This window comes from Eptatretus burgeri, chromosome 4 (assembly GCF_056783735.1).
Source record: "Eptatretus burgeri isolate ZD-2024b chromosome 4, Ebu_testis_v1, whole genome shotgun sequence".
Classification (NCBI taxonomy): Eukaryota; Metazoa; Chordata; class Myxini; order Myxiniformes; family Myxinidae; genus Eptatretus; species Eptatretus burgeri.
In genome coordinates, this window is record NC_140964.1 from 34,022,419 (window position 1) to 34,039,529 (window position 17,111).

General features: G+C 41.4%; 1 protein-coding gene across 6 annotated transcripts in view; it reads left to right on the forward strand.

The window, feature by feature from the left end:
• Positions 1 to 17,111, forward strand: part of LOC147027773 (voltage-dependent L-type calcium channel subunit alpha-1D-like) — a 518,308-nt gene that overhangs the window by 268,977 nt on the left and 232,220 nt on the right. For all 6 annotated transcript variants that reach the window (XM_085877381.1, XM_085877383.1, XM_085877382.1 and 3 more), the window contains one exon: positions 13,126 to 13,286. In XM_085877381.1, coding sequence (XP_085733507.1) covers positions 13,126 to 13,286 — 161 coding nt within the window. The remainder of the gene's footprint in view (positions 1 to 13,125; positions 13,287 to 17,111) is intronic.

Consider the following 17,111-nt stretch of genomic DNA (forward strand, 5'->3'; position numbering starts at 1 on the left):
TGTTAAAACAAGATGTCAAGATTCTGAAGTCAGAATTTCTTCCTGGAATTCACAAAAATACTTTATTATCAATCACTAATTTTTGTTTGGCTTTATTTTATAAAACGGTGTTGATAGCAAGAGAACATCGCACGTCACTGCAGCACCAATTTCATCCAAATCAGGCTATCCTAGCAGCTAACAACTGTGGCCTGTATTGGATTTGCTTTGAAATGGCAAGAGTTTTGATTTTCTTTTTGATGTCAGTAGGTTTTGAGTGACTGCCGTTTCTTAGGTAGAATGTTAATGTCCATTCCAAGTTGACCTCAGGACATTGTCTCCATTTGCGGGATGGTGCCATTCACGCCAGTTCTGGTGTTTAGCTTTGTTCCACATGTCGTCCCGATTATCATCTCCCAGCATCCAATGGGGTGCCATTACTTTATTGTATTGGATGTGATCTGTGCAGTTATAAGTAGGACACATTGTTAAGCCTTTTCCGAGGATGCTTTAATGGCAGACAATGTGGATGCCTTGCTGTTATCTTTACCATTGATGAATTATCCAACCACAAGAATGATGAAATATAACTTGTGATGGCGACTGAACGTATATAACATGATGGTGATGGTTCGTTAACAGCGTGACATTGAAGCACTTGTGTCAAGAGCATGTGCGGTGCACACACTGTGTCGTTTGGCCCAAGAGGCTTTCCAGGCCTGATTTTCCAAAACTGTATGAGTTCTCGGAAAAAAAATCTGGTCAATGTTGAAGTTTTTGGGGGTTTTTTTGTGTACAATATCTCGGCTCATATAAGAGCAAACATAGAACGTATAACAAAGGGAGCATGAGACAAGAGGGGTGGGAGAGGGAAGCACAGAACATTGGGGAACAGAAACATTAAGAGATCTGTGGAGGGGAGACGGATTTGGCGGGGTACACGTGGTAAACAAAATGGACACTACAGGGACTTTCAGGAAAGAAAGGAAAGAATTTGAAGGAGGTGGGTTTGGAGTGGATTAACAGGGGTAGAAAAGATCATGGTTTTGGATGGGGAAAGATAAAAGATGGTGGTGAACAGCTGTTTTGAAGACCTGGAGGGAAGAGTGGGATTGAAGAGAGTGTTGGAGTTTGTTTCAGAGGCTGAAAATGAGGAACGAAAGAGTGAAGGTGAGCAGTGATTCTTGATTTTGGTAGTTTCACCAGAAGGGGGTTGCTGGTGGACCTTGAGCGCCCTGCAGAAATATGGGGGGGGACAGAACACAGACATGGCAAAGGGGGGGCAAGTGTGGAGAGGAGACTGTAGAAAACAGAAAGACTACTGACCTGCCTGGGGTGAGAGACCCAAAGACTCAGCTTCATCACGGGAGATACCAATGATCCTAAATGCCTTGGTTTCCACATTGTGAAGTCGAGCTAGTTGTGAGGCAGGAGCACCAGCCCAGAGAGGAGAGCAGTATTCCATCAGGCCGCGGACGAAAGCTTTGTATGTGGTCAGGAGTTCAGGTGTGCCAAGAAAGCACGACGGAGAATGCCCAGTTGGTGACTGGCTTTCGAGGCCAGCTTGGAATTGTAGCTTTCCCAGGAGAGATCATGGCAGATAATGAGACCGAGAAGCTTGAATGAAAGGACTTCTTCAAGAGAAGTGTTGAGAAAGTCAATTGGGGGGGGGGGGTGTTCCAGATTGTCCTTTCAGAGAGACATAGTGGGAGTGTGAGATTTGTGATTTGTCAGGATTGAAAGACATGTTCCAAGTGTTGGACCAACTTGTAATTTTATCCAGATCTTCAGAGAGTGAAGAGGCTGCTGCTTGCTGACCTGTGGGATGACAGATGGTACGGCAGAGGGTGGAGTCATCAGCAACTAAATAGAGGATTTCCAGATAGTCAGAGAGATTATTGATGAAAACCAGAAAATGCAAAAGGCCCAGAACACTGCCAGAAGAACTCTAGCCTGGACAAGAAGAGGGAGTTTGTTCCAGAGGTGGAAAATGAGGAACGAAAGAGTGAAGGTGAGCAGTGGGCTGCTGCTCCTGCCTCACATCTAGCTCGACTTTATGCTGTGGAAACCAAGGCATTTAGGATCTTTGGTATATCCCGTGATGAAGCTGAGTCTTTGGGTCTCTCGCTCTCTCACCGCAGGCAGGTCAGAAAATGCAAAAGGCCCAGAACACTGCCTTGAAGAACGCTAGCCTGGACAAGAAGAGGGGATGAGAGAATTCCTTAAGGGCCACATGTTGACTGCGACCGGAGTGGAAGTCTGCGAGCCATGAGTGGAGATTGCCTTGGATACCATAACAAGTGAGTTTGATGAGCAGTACAGAGTACCAGACCATATAGAAAGCACGTGATATGTCATGGGAGATGGCTCTGATCTCATGTCTGACATTGAGGATCTCCATCCATTGTTGAGAGAGCAGAAGCAGTATGTCCAGGGTTGATTGACCTTGTCTGAATCCAAATTGATAATCGGAAATGAAGACATTGTAGAAGAGGAAGAATTTGATGTCGGAAGCCTTGATGTATTCCATGACCCTGAAATTCACAAAAATACTGTTGTTGCAAGACAAGTTTGAACTGACACGAACACTCCAACAGAGATGAAGTGTGAGGATCACTCACAATATGTGGACTGCTACACTCGGACAAGCCAGACTTCTCTCCTTACTTTGAATTAACACTTGGTCAATGAAGAGATAAATGTAAAATCATTTTGGGGGAGGGAAAAAGGGTGTTGTGGTGGGGGGGGATTGGTCTATGCCAATCGACATCACATGATGACTGCTTTCCTTGTCCATAGGATAAATATCACTTTAAGTAAATTTATGATTTTATTTTCAAGTGCTTGTGTGTTTGTTTGTTTGTTTGTACGTTATTCTTTCACGGCCAAACCTTAGCACCTGGAGGTTCCAAATTTGGGATGTAGGGATTTCAGAATCTGGGCAATATTTTAAGCTAGCCCTCCCCATAACACACACACAAACTCCCCTCCCTCAAGGAATTTCTCTTTATATGTATGTTTGTGTAGTTTGAAAATCATGGAAAAAAAATTGGCTTTTTTTTTTTGTATACCTTGTCGAGGCTCGTGTGAGAGCTAACACACAACAGACAGCAAGGGGGGCATGAGACAAGAGTGGCAGGAGTGGGAAGGACAAAACACTGGGGAACAGAGACATTAGGAGATCTGTGGAAGGGTGGATTATCGGGGGTAGAAAAGATCGAGGATTTGGATAAGAGGTGGTGGTGAACAGCGGTTTTGAAGGCCTGGAGGGTAGAATGGGATTTAATAGAGTGAGGTAGTTTATTCCAAAGGCGGGAAAAAGAGGAATGAAAGAGTGAAGGTGAGCAGTGATTCGTGATTTTGGTAGTTTTACCAGAAGGGGGTTGCTGGCGGACCTTGAGCGCCCTGCGAAAATGTGGTGGGGACAAATCGCAGAGAGAGCAGGGGGGGGCAAGGCTGGAGAGGAGACAGAAGACAGAAAGACCACCGACCAGCCTGCAATGATTGAGTGAGAGGCCCAAAGACTCAGCCTCATTGCAGGAAATGCCAATCTATACCAAATTTTGCATAAATGTTGGGGATACCCAGCGTCAAATTACAGCACCAAAAAAATCTCCCAAAACAACCCCCCCCCTCCCCAACAAGGAAATTCTCTGTATGTATTGTGTGTACGTCTGAAAATCAGAGCAAAAAAAAAAACAGGCTGGTGCAATCTCCACCAACTTTTGCAAATATCCTGGGGGTACCGAGGGTCAGGTCCATCCATCCATTGGGACCATGCTCTGTGCAGAGCGTTGGTGATGCCTAAGCAGTCTCCTTGGCTATTGGGCACAATCCAGGACTCCAACACAGGACAGTCAGGTCATGGATACAAAAAAATCCACCCCTCCCCCCTCCAAAGTTCTGCACAGATAATGAAAACTACGTCGGGGTTCTGGCATATGTTGTGCATGGAAAACATTGAAATCTGATAAATAATTTCGTTTGTGTGGGTTTTTTTTATATTTTTTTGCTTTTGTTTGTTACTCTTTCATGATCACAACCACCAGGCAGCACCGGGGTTCCACCCCTCCCTTCTACCCCCCCCCCTTTTGCCCCATGAGCAGCGCCCCCCACTCATATATATCCTCCCACCCATTTCTGCCTTCTCAATGTTGACATAAATTTGTGAATTTTAGACCATTGCTGAGAAGTTTGTTTTGTACATTTTTTTCTCGATGCAAACAAGAATAGCATGGAGCCTCTCCACATGGAACTAACTAAAATAGTTTATTATGTAGTACAAAGGCATTGTTCATGAACTTTCACACCCTGGTGAGAAAACTGATTACCATGTTTCTTTTAACAATAGCCAGGCCTCTGTACTATATTTACAACAAGGTGAACATGTTTCTCTAGTTCTGATTATTTGTCAAAATCACTCCCATTAGAACTGTTCTGTTGGCTGTACTGATAACGGTGCTTTAAAATGTGAGCCATAACTTGTCTCACTTATTTACTAATCTGTCAGAAGTTGTTTTTTAGTGTCTCAGGCTCATCACTGAGCTTGTATATATATCACATTCAAGAGAACATCATGAGACATAATTATGCTTTCACAGGATTTACAAGAACATTAGGAGACGAAAGAAAATCGGCACAATATTTATGATTTGAAACTGGGTTCAACCAGCATCATGAACTGCGAGGGGCTTTCAAAATGTTCTACAAATGAGATACTATTAATGCCAGTCCAACACAAGGCAATGTTATTGTACATGCCAGCATGTAGGACATGCCTGGTGTTGGCTTCATGGTTAAGTTGACTGGCTTGGGATCCTGGGATCCTGAGTTCAAATCCCACTCTGCTGTTGAATTAATCCCAGGTGGGGTTGACTCTGCCTATCATCCTTCTTGGGTCAGCTAAATGAGTGCCAGCTTGCTGATATCCTGTGTCAGAGTGGCAAATGTAGGTAATTTGGTCACAGGAAATTTGGTCACGGGAAACTTGGTCACGGTAAAACTGTCACAAGGTAATTTGGTCATGGGAAACTTGGTCACGGTAAAACTGTCACAAGGTAATTTGGTCACGGTAATTCGGTCACAAGGTAATTTGGTCACGGTATTATTATTATTATTATTTATTATTCACTGCATTTAAGGCCAGTAAGGCCCAAGAGCAGTAATAAACATTTTCATTTCATGGCCAGCAAATCTTGTTGGCAAAATGACGTATTGACCAAGTTTACTGACTACTATAATGGAATCGGAATTTAAAAGTTGAGAGAGACAGAATCGATTCCATTATAGTAGTCAGTAAACTTGGTCAATACGTCATTATGCCAACAAGATTCGCCGGCCATGAAATGAAAATGTTTATTACTGCTCTTGGGCCTTACTGGCCTTAAATGCAGTGAATAATAAATAATAATACTAATACTGTGACCGAATTACCTTGTGACCGTTTTACCGTGACCAAATGACCTTGTGACCGTTTTACCGTGACCAAGTTTCCCGTGACCAAATTTCCTGTGACCAAATTACCGCGCTGTTCGGGTTGCGACCCGTCCCGGAATGTGTCCAACAACCAAGGAGACTGCTTCGGCATCACCAACGCTCTGCACAGAGTATGGTCCCAATGGTTGGATGAATGTAAGACCCATCGCTTTGCCGATCAGTTTCTTCAAAAGGGAGCATGTTGCACTTCACAAAGCGATTGCATGTCTATCAATCTGGATGTAAAATGAACTAACACACATGAAAAAGGATATTTTATAACACGTTGTTTTTGTTGTTGTTGTTGTGGCTGTGGTTGTTGTTTGTGTATATATATATATATATATATATATATATATATATATATATATATATATATATATATATATATATATATATATATATATATTTCATATATTATTCCATAGCTTCGAGAGTACTGTATTAGGATGTACTAACAAGCACATTACCCATAGGGTGTTTGCGTCACCCCCCCCCCCACCAAACCCATGTCCTCACCCTTCCCCTCCCAACCACAAGGCATCAATCCCTTCCCCACACTCAAGCTTTTAAACCCCTCCCTCCCACCCTGTCCACTGAAAGACCTCAACTCCCCCCCCCCCAAAAAGCCTCTACCTCCCCCTTCCAAAGCTGTCCCATCTTTACTCTTACCCTTCTCCCACTCATCTATCTATAATTCCAGCAGTGTGTGTCTGTCTGTCTGTCTGTCTGCAACCGCCGTTTCTCGACAACCGCCAGTCCGATCTGATTGAAACTTGCCAGGAATATTGCCAGGGACCCGTGGATGTGCCTTTTCAAGGTTTGATATTAATCGGACGAGCGGTTCCCAAGTTACGGCCATTTTATTGCTTTTTTCAGTGTTGGAAAGGTGTATATATCGCAGCTGAAGTGTCGTTCCACCTTATCATGCCATTTTTTCCCAAAGATATCTCAGAATAATGATAACAGCATATTAATAATAATAATAATAATAATAATAATAGCACAATAATTGGCAGTAATAAAAAGAATAACGTGATACAATAACCAATGTCTGTCAACCAATAACGACCTATATATTGTCTGTCAACCAATAATGACCAATAATGTCTGTCAACCAATGACAGGACATGGTGCTATGATGTCACGAATGACGTCACAATGTTTATTTATTTATTTATTGTTTGTTTTTTTCACGATTGACGTCGCAATTCTTCTTCTTCTTCGTTTGGTATGACGTTTGGTGCTTGGTAGACATTTTTGAATACATTTACAGAGAGAGGGGGTGAGAGAGAGAGGGGGTGAGAGAGGGGGAGAGAGGAGGGGGAAGAGGGGCGAGAGAGGAGGGGAAGAGAGAGGGGAGGGAGAGAGGGGGTAGAGAGGGGCGGGAGGGAGGGGGCAAGAGAGGGGAGGGAGAGAGGGGGTGAGAGAGAGGAGGCATCACAATTCAAGAGAGGGGGAGAGAGGAGTTGGCGAGAGAGGGGGACAGGAGAGGGGTGTGAGAGGGGTGGTGAGAGTGGGGGCAAGACTAGGGGTGAGAGAGTGGGGATAGAGAGGGGCGAGACTAGGGGTGAGAGAGGGGGTGATAGAGAGGGGCGAGACTAGGGGTGAGAGAGGGGGAGAGTGGAGGGACAAGACGAGAAGGGGAGAGAGGGGCGTCACAATTCTTCTTCTTCTTCGTTTGATATGACGTCACAATTGACGCTGAGGACCTGAGTATGTTTCCCAGGTGTTTCCCAAGTTATGGCCATTTATGATACGGTTGGTCTGATCTAATTAAAACAATTCCCCAATCCAGTCGTCGTTTACGAGAGCGAAGGAACGAAGCTGCACCTACGGGCCTGCACTAGTAAAAACAAATGGCCATTCCTACATTGAAACAGCACAATATTTAACACTTTCTGTTTCACTATCATGCTTTGACCGACTTAACAGAAACCTGTCATTATCACCTGGTCAACTCACAATTTTAAGAGAAAATAGTTGGAAATGGTAGCAAACCTGCGTAATGGTTGTAAAGAGTAAAGAGGATGGTTGTAAAGGGTTCCTAAATTTGTGTCATTAGAACAGAAATTGTGGACGGAGTTAGGCAAATTATCCAACCAATGGGTGGAACTCTCACGCATGCACGGACTCACGTATGGCTCCTTTGATAGAGATAATTTTGTGTGCTCCTTCCTTGTCCATCACACTTTATTCTAAAGGATTCCTGCTGTTGTAGAATAATACAAATGGTACCGTTGGAACCACGACACTAAGCTCCAAGTCTTGCTAAAATGTATCATCGTTTGTGATTAAACGGACACGTTTTACTACTTTGAAACTTTTGTTCCAAGTAAATAGATTATTTGCTTTCCAACGATCGTCAGCCATGATCTTTCTTGGACTGTATTTTTATTATTCCACAGCAGCAAAACCTTTTGGAATACAGTGTGACATGGACACTGATCCTTTTGGTAATGGAACATATATCTATATCGGCACACTGTTCCATATACGTGTGTGTGTGTGTGTGTGTGTGTGTGTGTGTGTGTGTGTGTGTGTGTGTGTGTGTGTGTGTGTGTGTGTGTGTGTGTGTGTGTGTGTATACACATATACGAGCTGATTGCACCCGGCGTTGCCCGGGTTCTTTTTGAATGAATTTAATCTTCTGTGCATCGGTCTGACGTGAGCCCAGTATAAGTTCCCTATTGGGCTATGGCAGTCATAGCCTAAGGGGGTTGGTGAGGGGAAACAAAAAATGCCGTGGCGGGCCCTGGGAAGGTTATCGGTGAGGTTATCCGATTGGTATGAAAATTTTTGATGGTCATCTTGGGATCAATTGTTTGGGGGTGGGGGGGGGATTTATGACATCATCAGTCACGTGGTTTGGCAGCCATATTGTTTTTATCTTATGAACTTTCAAAAATCTTCTCCAAAATGGCTGAACAGATTGAAGTGAAACTTCACAGGTATGATCACCTATCCATGAGGAACAAACAGTTCTCCACCGATGACATCATAGGTCAAATGATTTGGCAACTATGATTTTTTGAAGAATAAAGTTTAAAAATATCCCGAATGGCCTGACAGATCGAGGGGAAACTTCACCCACATGTTCCACAAGCCTTGTGGATACCATGCTCTTCACGAATATAATCAATCGGTCTCATGGTCTGACAACCACATTGGATTGAATTGTATCTGAAAAAAATATTCTTTCTCTTGAACCGTTTCATCAATTGTCATGAAACGTCACAGTTATGATCTTATAATCTTTGGAAATGTATGTTTTAAATTTCAATCTGATCAGGTGCGTGGTCTGTCAGCCATAACTATTTCATATTTTGAATCAGGTTTCAGGGATTTACATTAAACTTGGTACAAGTATGTAGAATGATGTAATAATTTGGCCAGAGGCATACGTATCTGGCAACGTTGTGACATCGAACAGTGCCCTTCTACTTTTTTTGTTTGTTTGTTTTGCATCACAAACCTTCATGTGAGTTCACTGGATCCACCATCGTTGGTTTCATTGAAATCTGTTAATCTGTTCTCCCGACAGACACAGCTCCTTGTGTAATATAGATGAAGTATTTTTAACTTTCCATCACTATATTGTGATTGTTCTTGATTTTCAGTTTGAACTGTTGACTGTCCTGTTTCTCCTTAAGAATATGCTTATATCAGTGGGATAGTCTTGCAAAGCACGACTTTCTTGTTGTTTACTTCTTGCTTATCGGAATGCATGAAAGGCAATGAGAAATTCTTACATCTGAAAGTTTGAATAACTGAGACAACTGTTGTTGCTGCATAGTTTTTGAATACTGTACTGATCTTCTGACCAAAAACACACCCAAAAACGAAGCTTTCTTTAAAATATGAGTTTTATACTTTTATCCCAAATTAATAGTGTGCACATTGCTTGATCACTCTATGTATGCATCCTTTACCTGCCTGTGACATTGAGCATGCAGGGGAGCTTCAACAGAAAGGGCAAACCAGGCATTTGTAAACCAGGCATTTGTAAACCAGGCATTTGTAAAATGTTTTCAAACCTTTTGATATATTTTCATTCCCTTGAAAGTGATGCAGTCTTTAAATATAATGTGAATGATCATTATCGCTAACAAGTTAATTGTGCCAATAATTCATTGTAATGCTCATTTTAGCTTGAGAAACGTGGCCCAGAATTTTTTTATCGCAACACGTTTTTTTCTTCGTCCTTCATTTTCATAACATTGTCAATAATTACCTTCGTCAGAGGAGAGGGTGTTGCATTTGGGTTATTTTGTTTGTTTGTCTGTCTGTTTGTCCGCACAGAATTTTAGTATTTGGACTTGTTTTTTAGTATTTGGAATATAGTATTTTAGTAGTTGGGTTGGTGACAAGAACAAGCTGATTCGATTTTGGTTCAGGTCCGGATCCAGGTCCAGCCGATCAGTGGGATACAAAACATAAACTATTCAGCCTGGCGGAGGTATGCGCTATACCAAGTGCCATTTGAGTTGATTATGTTTTATTTAATTATTCATCTTTTGTACTAGAAAACAGCATGTGAGCTTGTAGGATGTCATCATATCTCTGGATATTCCTGTGAGGATTATATTGTGGGCTGGATCTTCAATAACTTCCTGCATATTCTGGAGCTGAATGGAAACTAGCTTAAATCGGAAAGGCTAGTATCATTCTGCATTGGAAGATAAGTCGAAAAATGCATTGCATCAGTACACTAACCACCATGGGAAGCACGTAGAAGCTGACGTTCCAGGTGTTAACCTTCGTTGGAACAAAAGAGGGAGATGGGATAGGGGTGAAGGTTGATGAGGATGTATGTAAGGTGAGACTGTCTAATTTTGACCCCACACGAAAGGGTGTCAGGATTCTGGAGTTGAGCAGTAAAGGGAATGGGATATGAGAGAAAGAATAATATGGAAGGGAATAATATGGAAACAAAGAGTAAACTAAAAACAAATAGGAGAGGAAAGGGAAATGAAAAATAAATAAATTAAAACAACTGAAAACAATAAGATTTAAAAGAGAGGACTGTGGTGGCAAAAAAAGAAGAGGAGAGAAAAGAGGAAAAGAAAAGAAGATCAAAAACAGGAAAGCTCAGGCACTGTAGATATAAAGAAATAAAATAGAGTAAAAACAGACCGTGAAAAAGACTGAAAAGTAAAATGCAGTAGGTCTATGTGAATGAAAAGAACTTTTTAATCCTGTGGGGGTCCAAGTGCTGATCTTGAAGATTTGACTGTGTTCTCTATGCTTTCCACTGTCCATGGTGCTGAAATGGAGAAGAATACCATGGACTGCCGTGTGACTAAAAAAAAGTCTATAAAGATTAGAGTATCAAGCAACTCGCTTGGAAAGATCTGTGCTGTTCGTTCACACATTGAAGAAGTGTTCACGGAAGCCATCAACTAGTCTTCACCCAGTCTCACCGATACATATACTGTGTGTATATATATATATATATATATATATATATATATATATATATATATATATATATATATATATATATATATATATATATATATATATATATATATATACACATGTTTTCCTGTGTGCATGATTGTGCATGATTCTGTCGATGACATTCTCGGAGATGTAGTTGAACTGCTGCATGACTTTCAAACTGCTTCTGGGTCCCAAAATGTAAGTGGTATCGATGTGCATGGGATCATTTTTTCATGCTGTACTTTTTTTCTCAGAAGGTTGTAAAGCCATCTGTTTGTCAGTGTTGTTGCCTCGCTTCAGTGCACCAGGCATGATAGAGGTGGAAAAGGCACACTAGGTAGAACTTCCACATCTCATTGACTTACCATCCAATTAACATTTGAGTCAAGAACATCGTCCAGAGAGGCTTGAAGCTGTTACAGAATGATCCTGAAGCCACCTCGATTTTCCCACTACCTCCTCTCATCTTTTTCAAGCAGTGCAGAAATTTGCCAAAGTCTCTGGTTAAAAGACCATTACCTTCTGATCCCCTCCCCCCCCCCAGGAATATTGAAGTCTTCTTGGAGGTGCTGTAACCTGTACCTTTCATCAACACAACCACATCAATCTCAGGACCCAAAGGCAGTAATAAAGTAATGAATAACTTCGTCTGAATGTGATCTATGGAATCATGTGCACTCTCAGTGAGAAGATCTACATCGGTGAAATTGGGGAAAGACTGGGCGATCACTTCCGTAAACACTTGCTGTACATACGAACCAACAGCACAGATCTTGCCAAGCAAATTGCTCAATATTTTAATCTTCCCAGACTGTCGAATGATGGTCTTCAGTATTTTCCTCCATTTGAGCATCTTGGACAGTCATATGTACACAGAACAAAGCCTTATCTTTAGGATTGCTTTTTTGACCATGACAGAATTAATAATGAACCCTTTTCACTGACTTGGACCTCTCATGCAGTGCTTTACAACTTTTCAAACTTTAACACACTCTTTTTCACTTTTTTTTATTTCATTGCATCCACCTTAGCTCTCTTCCTTTTCCTCTTCTCTCCACTGAGCTTCTCTTCCTTATTTTTTCATTCCCTTTTCCTGTTCTCTCCCTCTCTCTCTCTCTCTCTCTCTCTCTCTCTCTCTCTCTCTCTCTCTCTCTCTCTCTCTCTCTCTCTCTCTCTCTCTCTCTCTCTCTCTCTCTCTCTCTCTCTCTCTCTCTCTCTCTCTCTCTCTCTCTCTCTCTCTCTCTCTCTCTCTCTCTCTCTCTCTCTCTCTCTCTCTCTCTCTCTCTCTCTCTCTCTCTCTCTCTCTCTCTCTCTCTCTCTCTCTCTCTCTCTCTCTCTCTCCCTCTCTCTCTCTCTCTCTCTCCTCTTCCTTTTTTCCTTCCCTTTGTGTTCTCCAGTTTTACTTTACCTATTTGTAGTTCTTTTGGTTTATTTTTCCTGTCTCTCTTTTCTACCCCTCTTTATTTCGTTTCTTGTTTGTTTCCCTGTTATACCCCCTTTTTTCCATTCCCAGTGTCATTGATTTTTCACTTGTGACCCCTGACCCTCCCTTTCGTGAAGCATCAAAATGAGTCATTCTCACCCAACTTGGCTCTAATGCATGGACGCTTGGCTCACTCCCACCTTTATGTCAACCCTCACCCCCATCCCATTTCCTTATTTTGCTCTGAAGAAGGGTTATCGCCCAAAACATCAGTTTCTCCTTGCTTCCAACAGTGGTTACCATACTTGGATCAACGTCTTGTTAATTGCATATGCTGTTCTGGAAGCTGTTTTAGTCTTTTCTGAGGAAGTTTTCAAGAATGAGATGACCACAGATATATTGAGTAGTGCCATTGACAAAGACAGCTTTGAACACAAAATATTAATGAGTTATATTCCTGCATGTGTGCATCCTTATTACCACTCACTCTTGGATTTCTCTCTTTTTTTATTTTTTATTTGCTATGTGAGTATTCAAATCCTCGAGATAGAAATGTACTAATGTGAAAGCCAGTATTATTGTCTGACTCACCCTCTTCCTGCCTTTTCATAATTAATCATCTGTCACATCAACCATCCTCTCAGGATGACTCGTACTAATATTTGAATGTATGAACTGAGTGAGTCGAAATATCTTCAACTGTGAGTGTTTTTTGTGAGTGCACATCACCTTCATTATACATAGTCTTCCTGGTATTTTCAATACTTCTGTCTTGATCTCCTGCTTGTTCCAATCCCTCGCAGCCGGCGTTGGAGACGATGGAACCGTTTCTGCCGGAGGCGATGTCGTGCTGCAGTAAAGTCTGCAACTTTCTACTGGATGGTCATCTTTCTAGTATTCCTCAATACTCTTACAATATCCTCTGAGCACTACTGTCAGCCTGAATGGGCTACAGATGTACAAGGTAATGAGCTACGTATTTATCATAATCGTCCTTTTTTGCATCGTACTCAAAATGTGGAGAATGATTTTGATTGAAGTTTGTTATATATATATATATATATATATATATATATATATATATATATATATATATATATATATATATATATATATATATATATATATATATACCGTATTTTCACGACTATAAGGCGCATATAAACGTCTTAGATTTTTGTCAAAATGTGCGACGCGCCCTATAGTGCAGTGCGCCCTTTGTGTGTATAAAAGAACAGGTATGTGCGGTATGCAGAACATTGCTGTTTTAACAACCCCGAAAATGGCAAAGAGACACGCTTATGAAGCTCAGTTTAAACTGAAGGCGATCAGCTATGCGGAGGAACATGGGAATCGAGCCGCGGCGAGGAATTTCCAGATCAACGAGTCGATGGTTCGAAAGTGGAGGAAGCTGGAAAACGAGCTGCGACAGGTGAAGAAGACGCAGCTGAGTTTCCGTGGAAACAAGGCGAGGTGGCCAGAGTTGGAGGAAAGACTTGAGCAGTGGATCGTTGAGCAAAGAGCAAGTGGGAGGAGCGTTTCGACGGTCACGATCCGACTGAAGGCAGTATCGATAGCGGAGGAAATGAAAATCGAACATTTCCACGGAGGTCCGTCTCGGTGCTTTCGCTTCATGAAACGGTGCCATTTTTCCATCCGGACCAGGACTACGATAGCGCAGCAACGTCCGGCGGATTATCAAGAAATGATGGAAAACTTCCGCTCCTACTGCAGCAAGCACATCTGCGACAAACGGATCCAGCCGAGCCATCGGCGTGAACCGGCCGTTCAAAGTGAGGCTGCGAGCGGCGTGGGAGCGGTGGATGACCGAAGGAGAGCACAGCTTCACAAAGGGTGGAAGGCAGTGCCGGGCGAGTTACGCCACAGTTTGCCACTGGATTGTTGATGCCTGGGCTAACGTGTCTGCTGGCACTGTTGTCCGAGCTTTCGCTAAAGCCGGCATCATTTCGGAGGAGCCGCACGGTGCAGAAAGTGACTCTGACGGCGAGGAAGGTGGACCTGCTAGGTTGGGTTTAGCGCAGTTCGATTCCGAAACAGAGGATGAGGATTTCGATGGATTTGATTAAAGACTATTACCGGTATTTGATTGTTTTAGTATTTTTGTAACTAATACTTTAATAAAGCACAACCAAACTCAATTTTGCTCCCGATCTATTTTTAAATACGCACACTTGTGTGCTTGTGTGAGTGTGTTGTTGTACGGCGGACGTACGTAGTAGAGGATATTCATATAAAACCCGCGCCCTATCGTGAGGAGCGCCTTATGTGTGTGTCAAATACAGGAACGGCACACACAACTTAGACTGCGCCTTTTGGCACGGTGCGCCTTTTGGTCGTGAAAATACGGTATATATATATATATATATATCTATTACAGCTATAAAGCAAAAATATTGTTGTTCAATAGTTTGCTTTTTTTTTCATCACCTCAAAGCACGTGGAAGAACAACCTTGAGTTAGTTTCATGCAAAGCAACTTTATGTTCACACATCTGTCCTTGCCATTTTGAAACGGGTATAACTCGATGGGTCATAGAATATGACACGCCTGCAGTGTTCAAGTATTTTTGTATACACGTGTTATAAATATTGATTTTCAAAATCGTTTTTAAAAAATCCAGAAATTTAACGGAACTGAAGCAGTCTTGCACATTGTAATAAGACGACGTTGAGTCTCAGTTTAGGAGATGGAGACTTTATTGATCACCATATAACGCAGCATCAATCAGCCTCGTACGTGCAGTCGGGAGTCTTCTTCACCCCGATACGGTCCCTCTCACATGCCATGCCCTCTTATGCTATATGTCGATATTTGGCATAGTTCATGGAAATATTTTAAAAGGCGATTAGTGTTCTACAGTGCTCAAGTAGAAATTCAATTAAAATAAAGGTTTAAAGAGTTTTAAAGGCATATAAATATTTTTTCCCGGGTTTTACCACCATTTTCCCCAGTGTCTATGACACCATCCTATCAAACACATTGCATTAGTTAATCATGCTTGTTGTTTGTGTCATTTATAATGTCCTTAAAAACAGTAAGTATCCAGGTTGGAATGATTTTCAATTTTATTTGACTTCTAGGCAGGCAGAGTGAAAATACTATCTCACTCCTCTCTGCACATGCATGATCGGGACAAATTCAGAGACAAAGTATGGTAAAATGAGAAATTTGTCTTCCTATTCATGTTCCAATTCATGTTCAAAATATAACATTCCATTTAAATAATTTATTCTTCGATCATAAATTGCCCATCATAAGCTGACGAGATGGATGGATGGACAGACGGACAGACTAATCGACATGAACCAATTGCTTAACCATACTTTGCATGTGTGGAGTAAAAAAATCTGCTGTTAAACATGCAATTCCTCTTTCCGTATCATCCTAATGGAAGAATGTTGAAAAATCCAGGTTTTCCTCACCTGGAGGGCAATATACAATAATTGTGAAACAAGAACTTAGAATTTTATTTAATTGCACCAATGAATAGTGGATGAGACTTTACTAAAGAACAATACAAATGAAAAGTACAACAGCACTTGGTAGAGCGTCTACATCCACCAGGCTGAACAATTTCCAGTTTGCATCCCACTGATAGGCCAGAAGTGCATCTGGACCTGAACCAAAATCTAATTGGCTTGTTCTTGTCAAATACCCAAATCATCCTCCAAATTTCATATAAATCCATTCATAACGTTTTGATATATCGTGCTACATATCATTTTTGGCCCTCTCTCTTAATTTTGAAGAATCACTTAAAATAAAAATAAATTCTCGTATCCGAATCCTGGTCTTCACCAAAATCGAATCATTTTGTCCTTATCACACACAACCTGTCCACCAAGTTTTTTGTTTTTTTTTAACTTTTTGAGATATCCTGCTCACAAACAGATAGGGGTGAAAACAATCTCCGTCTACCTTAGGTGGCTGAAGAAAAGATCTTCCAATATGAACAAGGAAAGAAACACATCAGCCAAACTAATGTTGCGACATTCAATTAAAACCAGTGCATTTTTTGATGATGAATCGATGTTCAAACCACCAGGCTTTCCTGTCATTATGTATCATTTGACAAAGGCTTGAGCATCACTTATCAGTTATAAGCAAAGACGTTCAATATGCAGTAGTTTTCATGCTTGAGTCTTTACCGACATGTCAAAATTAATTGTCGGAATTTTAAAAACATTTCAGTCGTTGCAATTTGCAAAATACTAGCAGGTGCATCGCTGTAAGCCCATGTGAAACTTAAGGCTTGTGGAGGAGCAAGTAGGGAGTGTAAATCTGGCACACACGATTCAAATGTGCAGAAATTGTTTTCCCTGAGTGTTGGGTGATTTTTGTCACCCAGCTAATCACTGCAAGTGACAGAAATTGAGTTTTCTATCTCCAAGTAGTAGTCCAAGTAGTTAAATGGGTTAGACAATAAACACAGCTCTCCATCATGTCAAAAACAAGCATGAATATATAGACAAAGCACACAAATTCTCTAATCCCAGTTAACCTTTCGTCACGACCTACTGATATACACCGAAACACGGTTGTCTCTTTTCTCAGTTTCACACAGTGACCCTTTTTGGAGAAAGAAGGCCATTAGCTTGACGGATGAGTGATGTTTTAATATTTACTATCATTCGGGTACTCAAGCCTTACAGGCTGAAACCCTATTGTTTTCATTCAGATTTTTTAATACTTTTTAAAATTAATAATATTATTGTTAAGATTATTATTAGTGGCATTATTTTGTGATGGAGGGAAATGCACGAGATTG